Source organism: Phodopus roborovskii, unplaced genomic scaffold (assembly GCF_943737965.1).
Source record: "Phodopus roborovskii unplaced genomic scaffold, PHOROB, whole genome shotgun sequence".
NCBI lineage: Eukaryota > Metazoa > Chordata > Mammalia > Rodentia > Cricetidae > Phodopus > Phodopus roborovskii.
The window spans coordinates 7,842,009-7,856,706 of NW_026126482.1; the positions used below are offsets into that span (position 1 = coordinate 7,842,009).

A 14,698-nucleotide genomic window follows, 5' to 3' on the forward strand; every position below is an offset into this window, starting at 1 on the left:
CAAGGGCTGAAGAGCTGCCTCACGCCTTAGACTGTCAACCGCTGGGGGTTTTATTGTGTGTCAAAGAAATAAATCCCTATTTGTTCAAACCAGTGTGAGTCATGTGCTCGGTTACTTCCCAAGTTGAGTCCACAGGTAGGGAGGGTCACCTGGCTGCAGGACACAGCCCCGCACACGGGAACCTGAACATCCATGGGAAATAGAAGACCAGGCTGCGGGAAAGCCAGTCCTGGCAACAGCTTTATCCTTTGGGATAAGTGACTCTAGCTCAGGTATTTCACAGGGGCTCTGAGTCTTCCCCTCATCACCATTGGTCTAGTTTATACACCATCTCACCGACTTCCTGGCTAGTTCTCAAGAACAAAAAGGGGGAGAGGAGAATTGTAAAGTAATAGTGGGAGATGACCACTCTAGCTGCTTCCTGCTGAGAAGGGGTGGAGTCTAGTGTCTGTCCAAGAGGGAGGGGATGCTTTAGACGTGGGGTCCTGAGGCTGGTTCACATGCTGTGGTAAAAATCCCACCTTTGACAATGCCAGGTGTTGGTGGTGGCACATGCCTTTAATCCCAGCACTCAGGAGGCAGAAACAGGTGCATCTCTGAGTTCCAGGCCAGCCTGGTCTAAGAGTTCCAAGACAGGTTCCAAAGCTACAGAGAAACCCTGTCTTGAAAAAAAAAAAAAAACAACAACAACAAAAAAAAAAAAACCCAAAACACCTGGTAGGCAGTATCCACCGTGGCTCCATCTGGAGGAGCAGAGAGGCTGAAGAGATGTGGAGGAGAAAGCTAAATGCCACTACAATATAGTCCAGAGCAGAGTGGCCATTCCCGAAGAGACAAACAGCAATCGGCAGAACAAAATCCACTCGGGTGGATAGTTAGGAAGGTGACAGGGTGCTCCTCATCTAGGACTTCTAGAAGAAGCAGAAGTTCCTCCATGGGTCTGTTCAGAACTCAGTTTGTACACTTACCCCCCAAGTATGTGACTTAACATTAGTTGGGCCTTTTATCAAGAGACTTCCTTCCATGAGGTACTGAGCCAAGACTAATTGTGATTTGTCCTGCCTTATCAGTTCCACACCCTCTTCCAGGCTCCGAAGAAAGGCAGTTTTGGCCTCCAACATTTTTCTAGTGTGGTGAGCCCCGGATCTACTTTCAGGCATGTTGATAACTTCTGTAGCAGTTGGAATCACTGTGAGGCCCCTACCAGACAGCTTCTAGAGAAGGAGAGAGGGATTTAACCATAAAACCACTGAGGAGATGTGTTCGGGCTGCAGGCAAGTGCCCTGGTGTTGAACTGAGGCATGCTCAAAATGTCCCGTGTCTGGGCAGCTTTTGATCAAATCATTAGTCAGAAGCAGCTGTCTAAACAGCAGCCCACGATTTAAGCCCAGTCCATGAGTGTGGCCCTGTAGACAGCCAGAAGAAAAGCTAATCTTCTTAGTCTTCAGTATACTCTCCTGTTAGGTATCTAAGACCATGCAAGTGGCCAAATTTATCACTTAAAAACAAAACTGAGGGCAGCTGAGGACCTTGCCCTCAAGAGTCATTTGGGCTGGAAAGGAGTCTATGGCGCCTTCCTTTTTATCAGCCCTCCCATCTGTGTGATGATGGCCAAAGGCCTTGCTTGACCATAGCTTCGGTTGGAATTTTGAGGGAATATTTCCTTTGTATTGTTCCTCTTATTCATAGACTGGACTTTAGAACTCACTGAATGGATCTCCATGGCCTCCGTGAACAAGAGAACACGTGACTTTGAGGGTTAGAAACACTTTGAGAGATGCCCCACAATCCTCTGGGATCTGGCTGATCTTTGAGAACAAGAAGGAAAATACCCTTTTTCAGTCCCACTGACCACGTCAGTGTAGCCTCCAAATATGGACTCCACACCAGAAGGGCATCCTGTCAGTCTGGTTCATATAACTACTATGTAATGTTCAGATAAGGTTTGGGCAAGAACTTTGATTAGACTGACAATTTTGTTCATTGTCAGTCTTTGCATTTGTTAGAAAATAGACCAGTCTGGCAGATCACTGAGTTCGAGGCCAGCCTGGACTACAGAGTGAATTTGAATTCCCAGCCAAAGCTCCACTGATTTAAGCAGAGTTTTGACATCTATATATCAAACGTGGGCCTTTTATAAACCTCGCATAACTTGCTCAGTGGTCTTAGCTTTTTCCTCTCCATTCTGGAAAAACACAGCCATCTCATAAGACAAATAACATCAACCAGCCAAGGTGTGATGGTCGGCACAGCTGATGTCATGTTGCTTGTCTCAGAAGCCCCTTAGTAAAACACATTGAACCAAAACTGCATACATTATAAATACTACCTGTGTGCATCTTTAAATTAGGGGTTTAAGCTTCCAGGAAACAGCTTACAGAAAGCACAACAGTCTTCACAAAGCACATAGAGATCACTATAACAGAGCTTTACAAGATGAGATAAATAATTTCCTTTACTCTTTGGCTGTTTTGTTTTCCTTTCTCTGTGTCAGAGTCAGGGACCAGCTCAGGAAAGGAGGTTTGGGGGGACGTGTTGAGACAAACATCCTTGGCTCTGAATGGGAGAGCCAAAGCCCTTGTTCAGGTCCAGTGTCTGTGACTCAAACAGCACAGGATAATTTACTGCACTTACATAAGGCGTTCATTCCTCCACAGAACTGAAGCCAGGGTTTTACACTGGACACATAGACTCTTGACCAATGCTGGACGCAAAACACCTGTCCTTATACCCAATAAAGATTTGTCCAGATGAGTCTCAACGCTGTCCTTTGAGAGCAGTGAGCACCTGTGCTCAAGTAGCTCCAGCTGACTGAAGGGTCCACCCTTACCCATGTCACTGGACACTCTCCCTGCCTAAACGTGGGCTGACAAACTACTTGGAAGCTCATATCCACAATCAAGTTTGTGTGTGCAAATGAAAGCAAAGAGTTTGGGGGCTGGAGAGATGGCTCAGTCCTTAAGAGCACTGGCTGCTCTTCCAGAGGACCTGGGTTCAATTCCCAGCACCCACATGACAGCTCACAACTGTCTGTAACTCCAGTTCTAACACCTTCACACCAGTGCACATAAAATTAAACAGTTTTTAAGAAAGAAAGCAGACAGTTTGGAAAACTCAACACCCTCATTTTTCTGAGGCTCCTCTAATGAGGCTGTGAACACAGGTGGGTCTGAATCCCTTCATCATCTCCTTCACAGGAAACATCCAGGAGATACTGGGGCCAGGTCTCCTGAGGTTTTTTTTTTTTTTTTTTTTTTTTTTGCTTTGTCTTTGTTTTAGAGTCTAAGGGTCTGAGTTTGCCCAGTGCTGGAGAAGGCAGCTCCGTGGAGACACTGGGGTGGTCCTGTCTGTAACAACTCTCTCTGCCACTAGGATGACAGCATCTTCCCACTTCTGGAGAAGTCCTCGCCACAGTGAGCAGGCCAGGCACAGGTTAGAGCGTGTCTGAGGTAAGGTGCTCACAGTCCGATGCCAGGCCTGCCATTTCAGTCTTTCTTGTTCTCCTGCCCTTACAGGCGTGGGTGGCTTCTCCCACATCCAACGGGCCCCTCTGTTGCATCTGGGGGCTGCTCTGAAAGTGCAGACGACACTTGTGACTCACTTAGGAAACACAGGAACCTGTAATGGCCAATTAAGCCTCCCCAGCAGGAAACCCTTCCAACCTTTCTGTCTAACCCTCAGCCCACAGGAGCATCTGCTGCCAGGTGTGGAGATGTGGAGACAGTCTGCCCTGTCTGCCACTCCTTACAGAGTTACATAGTCAGATTGCTGTTTCCCACTAGAGGCCATTTTTTAATCCTCTGGTTAGGCCAGGCCCCTGTGCAGAAAACGACCCAGAAGACCTCAGTGGCTGAGGACAATGACCAACTGTAAGACAAAGGGATGTGTGTGTGTGTGTGTGTGTGTGTGTGTGTGTGTGTGTCTCAGCAGCTAACAGTACAGACCACTCTTCCAAAAGACCTGGGTTTGGCTCCCAGTACCCACATGGTAGCTCATAGCACGTGTAACCCCAGTTCCAGTGTACCCAACACCCTCACTGGGCTCCTTGGACACCAGGTATGCACATGGTGCAGGAACATACGTGTAGGCAAAACAACATGTATGTAAAATAATAAAACTTAAAAAGGAGATATACTGGACACGTTCCAGATCTTCTTACTAACATGGGCATGGGTGCTTGTATTCTGTCCTTCCTCAGTGATCTGAAAGAGGACAAGCCCGTCTGGTATATTTTCTCCATGTGACTCTGAATATCCTATACCTTGATGAATTCCTACTCTTCTAGGATCCAACTTTCAACACCAAACCAAAACAAAAACTGCTGGCCGGCACTCAGGAGGCAGAGGCAGGTGGATCTCTTGAGTTCGAGGCCAGCATTGTCTACAGAGTGAGTTTCAGCAGCCAAGGCTACACAGAGAAACCGTCTTGAAAAACAAACTTTTGGAGTAAATGTTCCTTCCCTTCGACCCTTCCCCCTCTCATGAGTAATCTTTAATCAAAGACAATAAGCACACCAGTGAGTAATTTACTACTTGTACCCATAATGCACAGAGTGAGGAGTGCTTTTTCCTGTTTATGTGTCATAGAAATTAGAGACGAGCTGGGTGGCGGTAGCGGCGCACGCCTTTAATCCCAGCACTCGGGAGGCAGAGGCAGGCAGATCTCTGTGAGTTCGAGACCAGCCTGGTCTACAGGAACTAGTTCCAGGACAGGGTCCAAAGCCACAGAGAAACCCTGTCTCGAAAAAAAAAAAAAAAAAAAAAAAAAAAAAAAAGAAAGAAAGAAAGAAACTAGAGAGTGAAGCAAAGCAGGGGTACCCAGGGGCAAAGGACAGAGAAAATTGGGGCTGGAGATGCTTCCTGCAGAGACAGGCCTTTCCCCTGAGCGCACCCAAAACTGCCAGTCTTGGTTACCTTTCTGTCACTGTGATAAGACACCACGACCAAAGCAACTTATCAAAGAAATTACACTGCCGGGCATAGTGGTACAGCACACACTTTCGATCAGCCCTCAGGAGCCAGGAGAATCTCTAAGTTCAAGGCCAACCCAGTCTCCACAGAATTCCAAGCAGCTAAGGCGACATGCAGAGATGCTGTCTCACCAAGGAAAAAGCACTTACTCGGGACTTACCGTTTCAGAAATCTAAAATCCATGTCCATCGTGCCGGAAGCACGGCAGCCGGCAGGCAGGCACGGTGTTCCGGCAGCAGCCGAGTTTATGCCTCCGTCGACAAGCACAAGGCAGAGTGAGCTGGCTGGGGTTTGAAAACCTCAAAGCCCACCCCTAAGTGATATGCCTCCTTAAGGCCACACCTTTTAGCCTTTCCTAAACAGTTCCAGTAGCACGCATTCAAATACGTGAGCCTCTCCGGGCCTCTCAAACTCAAAGCAAGCTAGGAGTCACCCTTACCCCTCTACACCAGACAACTGCCAGGCTTCGGTCCAGAGCAGCGCAAGAGAAGCTAAGAAAGCTAAGCAAGTCTCGCTTTCCCACACAGCCACCCCAGCTGCCCACACTCACAGATCAAGGGCCTAAGAGCCAGCAGCTGGGTGCGGAAGGCACAGAGCGGAATCTTTCCCAGGTGCCTGCGGCCGAGGCTCTGCTCCCCGCTTTTCTTCCTCCCCGGGAAGATGATTGTCACGTGGGGTCCCGTTTGCCCCGACGCTGGCTTAGGACTGACCAGTGGCCTCAGCCTGCCCTGGTTCTGGAGAACTCTGTCCAGCCATAAGACATCAAAGCACCCAGCTCTGGCAGAGCCTAACCCCTTCTCTCTCACTCCCGTGAGACAGGGGCTGACTGGGGGTTTTGTGGTGGAAGTTGGGAAGGATCCCTTGCTCTGGGTCCCGCCCACTTCCAAGTCCTTCTGCACAATTTGTAGTCAGAGATATGACCTGGAGTAGAGGTCTTCTCCAGTTTCAGATGAGAGACCCCAAACATGCAAGTGCGAGCTGCTGGTCATCTAGTGGCCACTGAGCTCCTTCCGGGGCATCCACAAATGCGGGCACGCATGCACAAACAGCAGGGGGCTGGGCCATGAAAGCAACTTTACCCTTCGGATGGATCGGAAGGCCTCTGTCTGAAGGGCTGCTGTGGCCTCCTCTCCACCGCGGTCCTGTTGAGGGACTGCCTCAGTCCTTTTTCATGTTCCTTCTAGAAACGTCCTCCGGAACCCAGGAAGCACCTTTTCCTCCCTGTGTCCCTCTAACTCTTTCACACAGATCCCGTGAGGGAGGAGGACTATCACCCCAAAAGGTGTCCTTTGACCTCCACATGTGGCTGTGGCACCCCCATGCGCGCGCACACACACACACACACACACACCCGGGGAAAAACTGTTTGACCATGGAACTTACAGCCTAATGGGAAAATCAGGTGAAATAAATGTTGGGAATTATTCGCGTGTGTTTAGGATCGCAGTAGCAAAGCACCTCAAGCTTGGTGGCCCAAACTACAGACTATTGCTGTCCCTCAGGGCGACTGGGAGGCAGGGCCACACCCCACCGGTTCACTTCTAGCTTCTGCTGATTCAGCAGTTCTTGGCTTGCAGCCACACCGCTACAGTCTCTGACCCCTCCCCCATGTAGCCATCTTCCTGCATAAGTGTTTGTCCCCAGACTTCCTGTTTTGATGAAGACACCAATCATACTCAACCATGCTACAATGATTTCTTTCATTCTACACAGGCCCCATTTCCAAAGATAGCAACATCTGTTGTTAGGACTGCACTATGTGTTTTTTTTTTTTTTTTTTCAGGGGGAGGGGGAAGACACTTGAACTTGATTAGTGGTTAAAGAGAAAATTTCATGAAGGGGCTTGGCTAGGGGAGGGTGGTGGAGATAAGGAAAGCCTGTAACCTACTGGAGCCATGGCTCAGCATTAAGACCACTTACTGCTCTTGCAAAGGACCTGGGTTCAGTTCCTAGCACCCACATAGTGGCTCACAACTACGTGTAACTCCATATCCAGACCTCCTCTTCTGACCTCTGCAGGCACAGGACACACGTATGGTACACACACATCCATACATGCAGGCAAAACATTCACACACATAAAACAAATACATCTAAAAACTACAGTACTAAGACAACTCAGTAGATATGTTTTTAATCCGTTCTGGTTTAAAATAGGAAATTTCAGCAGAGCTGGTCTTCATCCGTCTCTTTGGGTTTCGCATCTCTGCATCCCTGGTGTTGAAGGTATTTAGAGCAACTGAGGCTGCATCCGACTGGGAACATGGACTTTTCCTTCCTATTTTTCCCTAAACAATACAGTATAGCAACAGGCAATGTCCTAGCTTGCTTTCCTGTTGCTGTGATCTGACCAGCAGCAACTTGGGGAAGGTGAAAGGGCTTATGTCACCTCATTGTTTACAGTCATGACTGACAGAAGACAGGGCAGGACACAGAGGAAGACGCTGACTGACTTGCTCTCCATGGCTTTGTTCAGCTACCTCTCTTACACAGCCCAGGCCCACCTGCTTAGGGTTAGCACCGCCCATAGTGGGCTGAGTCCTCCGACAGCAGTTAGCAATTGAGAAAATGACTCACAGCCATGGCCACAGGCTAGTCTGATGGAGGGAGGCACTAAATGCCAAGGAAAGAACCCCAGGCTGGGGAGCAGTGGTATCTGGCAGAAGGGCTGGCGGTACTGAAGTGGTAAATGTGGGATGAAATGGGAAAGAGTTTTAGCGGTGCTGCGGATAGAATCCTCCTGGCCTCACACATGCTAGGCAGATGTTCTACAGCTAAGCTCAGCCCCCAGCTGCGGGATATTGGTTATCCTTGATATTTATTTGTTTATTCATTTTGATTTTTATTGAGACAGGGTTTTTCTGTATTGGAGCCTTTTTTTTTAATTCGCCCTGCAGAACAGGCTGGCCTCGAACTCAGAGATCTGACTGCCTCTGCCTCCCAAGTGCTGGGATTAAAGATGTGTGCCCTTCCTCCTGCCCCAGCTACTCTTGCTACTTAAGGCTATTGGTGTAGCTCATAAGGTCAGCTCACTTCTAAGAACATGTGAGGTTCCAGGTTCAATCCCCAGCACATGCACATGTGTGAACACACACAAAGTCAAGGTGTTATAGTGTGACTTAGAAAGCATAACATGTAGAAGTAAAATATAACACTACTGGGAAGAAGGGTGCTAGGAAGCAAATGGAAGCATGATTATCTGCATAAATAATCTACTTCACACATGTACACACACATACATGTACACACACATGTACAGACATACACATACACACATGTACACACACATACTCATATGTACACACACGTACACACATACACATGCATATAGGTACACACATACACAAGTACACACACACACATACACACTCACATACATTGAGTCATATTGATCCAAGGTAGACTGTGATAATCCAAAGATATATACTTTTTAAAGTAATCATTTTAATGATCACTTGAGGGGCTGGAGAAACAGAGCAGGGGTTAAGAGTACTGGATGCTCTTCCAGAATCTGATGTAGGTTAGATTCCCAGCGCCCATATGGTGGTACACAACCATCTGCATCTCTTGTTCCAGGGATTCTGATGCCCTCTTCTGGCCTCCAGGGGACCAGGCAGGCAAAACACTCACATCAAAAGAGTAATAATAAAAGTCCACTTGAAAAAGGTAATAAGTTACTGTGCCATGTCGTCCGGACGGTGGCCGCCTGCTTTCCTTGGTCCTGCTTTCCTCTGCTACTGGGTCCAGTCCAGTAAAAGAGCTGACCCCAAGGGACACAGGACTGCTGGTGATTTTAGAGGGGAGCCTGGAGACTTCCTGGAGGACGTGGCATTTGAGCACAGCTGTAAAGGCAGGGAGGCCAGGGCAGGATCTGCCGAGGAGGCAGGAAGGGCACTGCCCAGCTCCGGCTTGGAGCTGAGGGTTGTTGGCCGTCACTTCTGCTAAGGAAGGCTGTTCTGCAGCAAGGCAAGCCCAGAAGGAGTCTGGCATCTGAGTCAGGTCCCCTCACCCCCCTCTAGCTCCTCCCATCTGCAGAGAGGACCCACAGGGTTCCTGGGGCAGCATAGCAGGGCCATCCCATGAACTATCTGCAGGGTGAGATGGAGGGCTGCCTTCCCTGGGAAGCCTGCCTTCTTTCTCATCCAAGGCCCAAGTCCACCTTGGAAACAAGGTGAGCCCACAATAATTACCGTGACTGGCAGGGTCAGGCAGCACAGGACCCAGGGGTTTCAGGCACAGAGGCTCTTTCTGCTGACAGATCATCACAGTACTGGGGCCAAGTCTACAAAGTATTTGCTGGAGCATTTTCTCACAGGGGCCTCCGAGCACCTCACCCTTTCCCTAGGAACTGTACTTACGTTACCAGGCCTTCCCTCTGCTGGAGCTCTCCTTGGAGAGCCTCTCTGTGTTCATTCTGCTCTAAGGTCATCTGGGTACCACGTATATTACGAGGTTTGTGCCTGCACTGCCTGTGGACTCTCAGACAAATAAAACTAGAAACCAACTGACTATACGGAGCCCCTCTGTAACCCCAGTATTTGGGAGGCGGAGAAGGAGTATCAGGAGGTCCTTATCTCTGTTACATAGCGACTTTGAAGCTAGATCGCTGGACATGAGATCCCGTGTTAATGCATTCCTCACTCTCTTCCAAAAGGAATTAATGCTCAAGCTTTACACGGTTGATTGCTGATGGGAGTTTTAGGGCCATCCACCTGTTCCTGGTCTGGGCCGCCCTTCCAGTGTCTATCTCCATAGCTACAATGATTTCGTTTCAGTCTACAAACTGTTACATAGCAGCAATTCTTAGCTAACAGTTATTTCTCTGACAGTGACTTTTAAGAGAGCCCTTTCTGAAGGGGCCTGATTGGCATGTGCCTGTATTTACCTAGGCCATCTTTTCAGAGTCTCCCCTCTTTGCTCTAGTGAACTCTCAGAATGCCCCACCCTTCCTGACTCATAGGTGTGGTTACCCCTGGTGGTACTGCTCCTGGAGCCTTCTCCACAAGGCTGGCAGTCTTGTTCTGTCTGCTTGCAACGGCCCTAATGAGAGACGGATGCTTCATTTCTGGGCACTGCATAGGCATAAGCTCTGACCCCTCCGCGACGCTCTCAGGGTCCCCGAGTTGTCACACTTAGCAGTGGCGGGAGAGGAGCCCTATTCTGTCACTCCAGAACCCAGGACCTTATGGTGTGCTTCGTGCCCTGGCTTGGGAAGCTGTTACCGACCGACATACTCACGATGACGTTAGCTTCCCTGCAAATGGCGGGGCAGGCAGGAGAGATTCTCGTTCGGCCCAACGGTGGACGCTGAGGCCCCGCGAGGACCCACGAGGGTCAGATGCGGGACGGACCGCGCCGTGTCCTGCGCCCGCGCCCCTCCGCAGGCGCCTGCGCATCGCCGTCCCTCTCTGCTCGCCCCCGCCCTCACCGTCCGGGTTTTCAAATTTGAAACCTGCGGCTTTTCCCGCCCGACGGGGCCCCGCGGCTGGAGAGGGCGGGGCCGCGCGCCAGCCAACCCTGTCTCGGTGGCCCGCGACCCCGCCCCGAGGACGTGGCCGCGCCCGCGCGCACGTGCAACCCAGGCCCGCGCGATTGCGGGTGGCAGGAGTGTGGGCAGCTCGCAGCGCCCGGTGTCCACGCTGTCCGGCTCGGCTGAGCGCTTGTCACCGGGCGAGGGAGCCGCGGACCGGGATAGACTGGGCGGGAAGAGGCGGGACGGGCGGGGCAGGGCGGGGCGGTCGCGGTTCCCAGGGGCGGGGCGGGGCGGGGCGGGGCGGACGGGGGCGGGGCGGGCCCTGTGTTTGGGGCACCGTGTCAGTTACGTTGAAACAAAAGTGGTTCCAGGGCTAGCATCCCCAGCCCGCTCGCCACCGGCTGTCGCCGACATGGAACCCGTGGCCAGCAACATCCAGGTCCTGCTGCAGGCGGCGGAGTTCCTGGAGAGGCGCGAGAGAGGTGAGGACAGACCCCGCGCGCGGGCTGGATTTGGCTCCCAACTTGGACAGAGCCCGGCTCAGGGCAGCTGGTGCGCTGCCGCCCGCACATCCACAGCAGTTCGCGGGCGACAAGTCAGGGAGTGAGTGGGGAAGGGATCCTGGCGCCCAAACCTTTCCTTCATCACGCTGCTCCTGCTGACGGGCTGGGTCCTCTCTCTGGCAGAGGCGGAGCACGGCTATGCTTCCCTGTGTCCACACTACAGCCCCAGGACTGTCTACAGGAGGAGGAAGCGACCCCTGCCAGCTCCTGGCGCGCTGAACAGTGGGCGGTGAGCAGGGGGGCAGTGTGGGAGGGGCGCTAGTCCTCTGCTGGCCCATTCAACACTCTCCTCCCTTCCTCGTTTGCTTTTCTGGGCCAGGTACGCTACACTAAATGCCCTCTCTCCAAAAGTGTGTGTGTGTGTGTGTGCGCGCGCGTGTGTGTGTGTGTGTGTGCGTGTGTGTGTGCGCGCGCGCGCGTGCGCACACACACACACACTCACACACTCCTTTGATGTGCCGCGAACTGTAACAAGACAGTTCTGAGTCCCTGTCCACTCACACTCCTGAACTCTCCCTTCAGGGTTCTGCTTTTCTGACTTTTGACCTATGGAGTTCCTTTGAAATGTTTTCCCCTTTACTGACTCCTGGCAGACTTGTTTCTGGATCCAGTGTCACATCTGTTCAAGAATCCCGTTTTCCTGGCTGTCAAGGGAGACCCTATCACCACCTGTACCTTTTGGTGTATGTGCTTGTGATTCCTCTTGTCACTCACTGCCTGGGGTTTTGGTGCCTTAGATGAGCCCGCCCGGGCCCTTACAAAAGGCTTACTTGGCACAGATATCTGTAGTGACTCTGAACCAGCCAGTAGCCTGGGACTGTGGACGTGTTGACAGCCGTCCCTCACTTCAGCTCTTTCTGGCATTGGCAGGTCCGCACACAATGAGCTGGAAAAACGCAGGTGAGTTCTAACGCAGTACCAGGTCCCAAGGGCCATTTCTCTGAGACCTTTCCTCCCTTGCCTTCCCTCTGGCTGGTGAGGTGGGGCTGGCACTGCCCTCCAGACCCCTTCCCCTGCAGGAGGGCCCAGCTGAAGCGGTGCCTGGAGCAGCTGAGGCAGCAGATGCCCCTGGGGGTTGACTGTGCCCGCTATACCACGCTGAGCCTGCTGCGCCGGGCCAGGATGCATATCCAGGTAAGGTGCTGTCTGTGTCTCCAGTGTGCTTTTTAGATCCTGTGGGATGGTGTGGTGTGGAGGGCTTGCTGGAGGTTTGGGACCTGCCCACATCCTGTGTGGTGAGAGACAATTGTTTCTGAGTTATGGTATTACTTAGGTCCTAGCTGTGAGACCTTCCCCAAGTGTTTCCTGTTCAGTTCCGCAGAGGACATGGCTGTTGAAAATACTCGTTAACCATGTGATTCAGGCGACTGTAGAGGGCGGTACCTGCCCTCTCCTCCCAGCCTTCAGGGCTTACTGGGTTTGGGTTCTGCTGGTATCGTGCACAGGGTTGGAGACCCAGAGGAAAAGGACAGAGATGAACCACTAGCTGGTCCCACCTGGCCTTGCCTCTGCTTGGATGGGACTGCAGGCCCCCTGGTGGACACGAGTGGGTATGCAGCTGCCAAGGCCTGCTATGTGGGCATTTTAGAAGCTGCCTTGGAAACAAAAGAGGATTTTCCCTGCCTTCTGGGCCCATTTGATGAGAGCAAACAGAGTGAGACTCAGGACCAGGAGGATAATGCCCGTCCTACCTTACCAGCAGACATTTATTAGGCCCCTCTGTCAGGCTCCAGTCAATGGCCATGGCAGTCTGTGCCATCAGCAAACAAATTGTCAGCAAACAAATCGTGGCTGTGGGGCATGTGTGTACTGTCATATAGGTGCATGCTGTCACCTTCATTGTCCTGGTTGTCACACAGGCTCTTGTTTCTCCCGTGGAGCTCCTTTGACCTTGTTTTCAGGTAGATGAAATGTGTGACTCAGGTTTTGGATGGCACATTGCAAGAGCCGGCAGCTTCCCTTCCCGGGCAGCATGGCTTCTGGCTTGGCGCCTACCAGGCTGCTTTCTACCCTGCATGTAAGCTCTCTCTCGGGGTCCATCTCCAGCTGGATAAGCCTGACAGGGCACAGCCTCAGCACCTACTCCCTAATGCAGGCCTTGCTTTCTTGGGTCCCACACAGCCCCATGACAGCTTTTTTAGGCTTTTCTCCCTGTCTCACAAAGCTGGACTCTGCAAGCTTCCCAGGATCCCTCTACCTTGGTGGCAACCCAACCCCACATCTTAGTCTAAGTGAGGACAGGTATCCTCTTGTACCTCATCTTGAGTGTTCTGGCTTATTTTCCTCTTCTTGTCTTCAAAAAACAAAATTATTATTTGTACGGGAGGAGGACCTAACCATGGGGCTTGCATGCACTGGGCAAGCACCTTACCACTGAGCTGCTTACCCAGTCAACTACTGGTCTCTCATACGTAGTCCGACACTTTAAGTTGGTTGGCAGCACTTCAAAGACATGACATGAAAAATGTGGCTTTCCACTATTTATAGGAGAGACGGGGCAGTGACTATGTCCAGCAATGGGATACAGCTCAGGTGTGGCCATACACTTCAGCCAGTTTTGCCTGTCAGGATGCTGTGGCCTCTCTGCCTCTGTCTCCAAGTTTGTACTTACATTATACTCCACCCTTATTAGGGTGACTAGGCTCCAGAGGCATTTGAGATTGGGGTACCCAGCCACCCACAGCCATCTAGACAGATCTTTGTATGTAGAAGGGCAGGCGGTGGTGGCCTCCTGGAGGATGTGAAATCACCTTTGGTTGGTTTATGTGGTTGCCTGTCTGGCATAGACAAAGGCCCTGGTGGCCTCAGAAAGGTCAGGCTCTGGGCATCTGACCAGTCCCTGGGGTTCTGCAGAAGCTGGAGGAGCAGGAGCAGCAGGCCCAGCGGCTCAAGGAGAAGCTTCGCAGCAAACAGCAAACCTTGCAGCAGCAGTTGGAGCAGCTCCAGGGGCTGCCTGGGGCTGGAGAGCGGGACCGGCCGCGAGCTGACAGCCTGGACTCTTCCATTCTGTCCTCTGAGCGCTCAGACTCAGACCAAGGTGAGTGTCCCGACCTGGGCAGGCCTGGGTTGTGGGCATGTGGGCGGGGCTGCTGACAGGCAGGATTCTCTCTTCTCCGCAGAGGATGCAGAGGTGGATGTGGAGAGCCTGGTGTTTGAGACTGAGCTGCTTCCGAGATTCAGCACTAACCCGGGGCTCGGCTACTCACACGGCGCTGGTAGCTGGCTATGACACTCAATGTCCATGACACCCTTTTCTCTTTGGACTGAGCCTGCTAGGCAGGAGCCCCACACAAGCCCCACGGTCTGCTTAGAGCCCACTTGATGGAGACTCTGAAAGATCCATGTGTGGAACAGGAATCTGTGGGCTCAGCTTTACAGCTTGAGTCTGGGCCACCCCCCCCCCCAGGGCATTTTATGTCCCATGGGGACAGCAGCCTGTAGACCTCTTGTTCCTGGGCAGAGCCTCCGCCTCCCTCCCCACCGCACAGTATTTTCATTAAAATCCTCTTTTCTAAGTTCCCGTCCATGGTTTTGCCTGATGAAAAAGAGGAAGTCCCAGCCACAGCCGGCAAAAGAGGAAGTAACATCAGTGCTGCCAGACAGGCATGCGCTAGGCAGCGCGTCTAATGCAGGGCGGAGGCTGCTGCTCACCGTGACTTGCCCGAGGTCCAGATCCAAACCAAAGCTATCTG

At 51.8% G+C, this 14,698-nt stretch overlaps 1 protein-coding gene across 1 annotated transcript; it reads left to right on the forward strand.

Annotated features, from left to right (window-relative positions):
- Positions 1 to 10,816: 10,816 nt before the first annotated feature.
- Positions 10,817 to 14,519, forward strand: Mxd3 (MAX dimerization protein 3). The gene is made up of 6 exons (XM_051194086.1): positions 10,817 to 10,925; positions 11,130 to 11,235; positions 11,877 to 11,906; positions 12,026 to 12,140; positions 13,860 to 14,043; positions 14,126 to 14,519. The coding sequence occupies exons 1-6, from the start codon at positions 10,856 to 10,858 to the stop codon at positions 14,233 to 14,235; spliced, it is 615 nt and encodes a 204-aa protein (XP_051050043.1). The 5' UTR covers positions 10,817 to 10,855; the 3' UTR covers positions 14,236 to 14,519.
- Positions 14,520 to 14,698: the final 179 nt, after the last annotated feature.

Excerpts from the sequence above, each read along its gene's own strand:
- Mxd3 (XM_051194086.1), top strand. The coding sequence starts at position 10,856 with ATGGAACCCGTGGCCAGCAACATCCAGGTCCTGCTGCAGGCGGCGGAG. Across the intron at positions 11,907-12,025 it reads AATGAGCTGGAAAAACGCAG|GAGGGCCCAGCTGAAGCGGT; the intron begins GTGAGTTCTAAC and ends CTTCCCCTGCAG. Across the intron at positions 12,141-13,859 it reads GGGCCAGGATGCATATCCAG|AAGCTGGAGGAGCAGGAGCA; the intron begins GTAAGGTGCTGT and ends GGGGTTCTGCAG.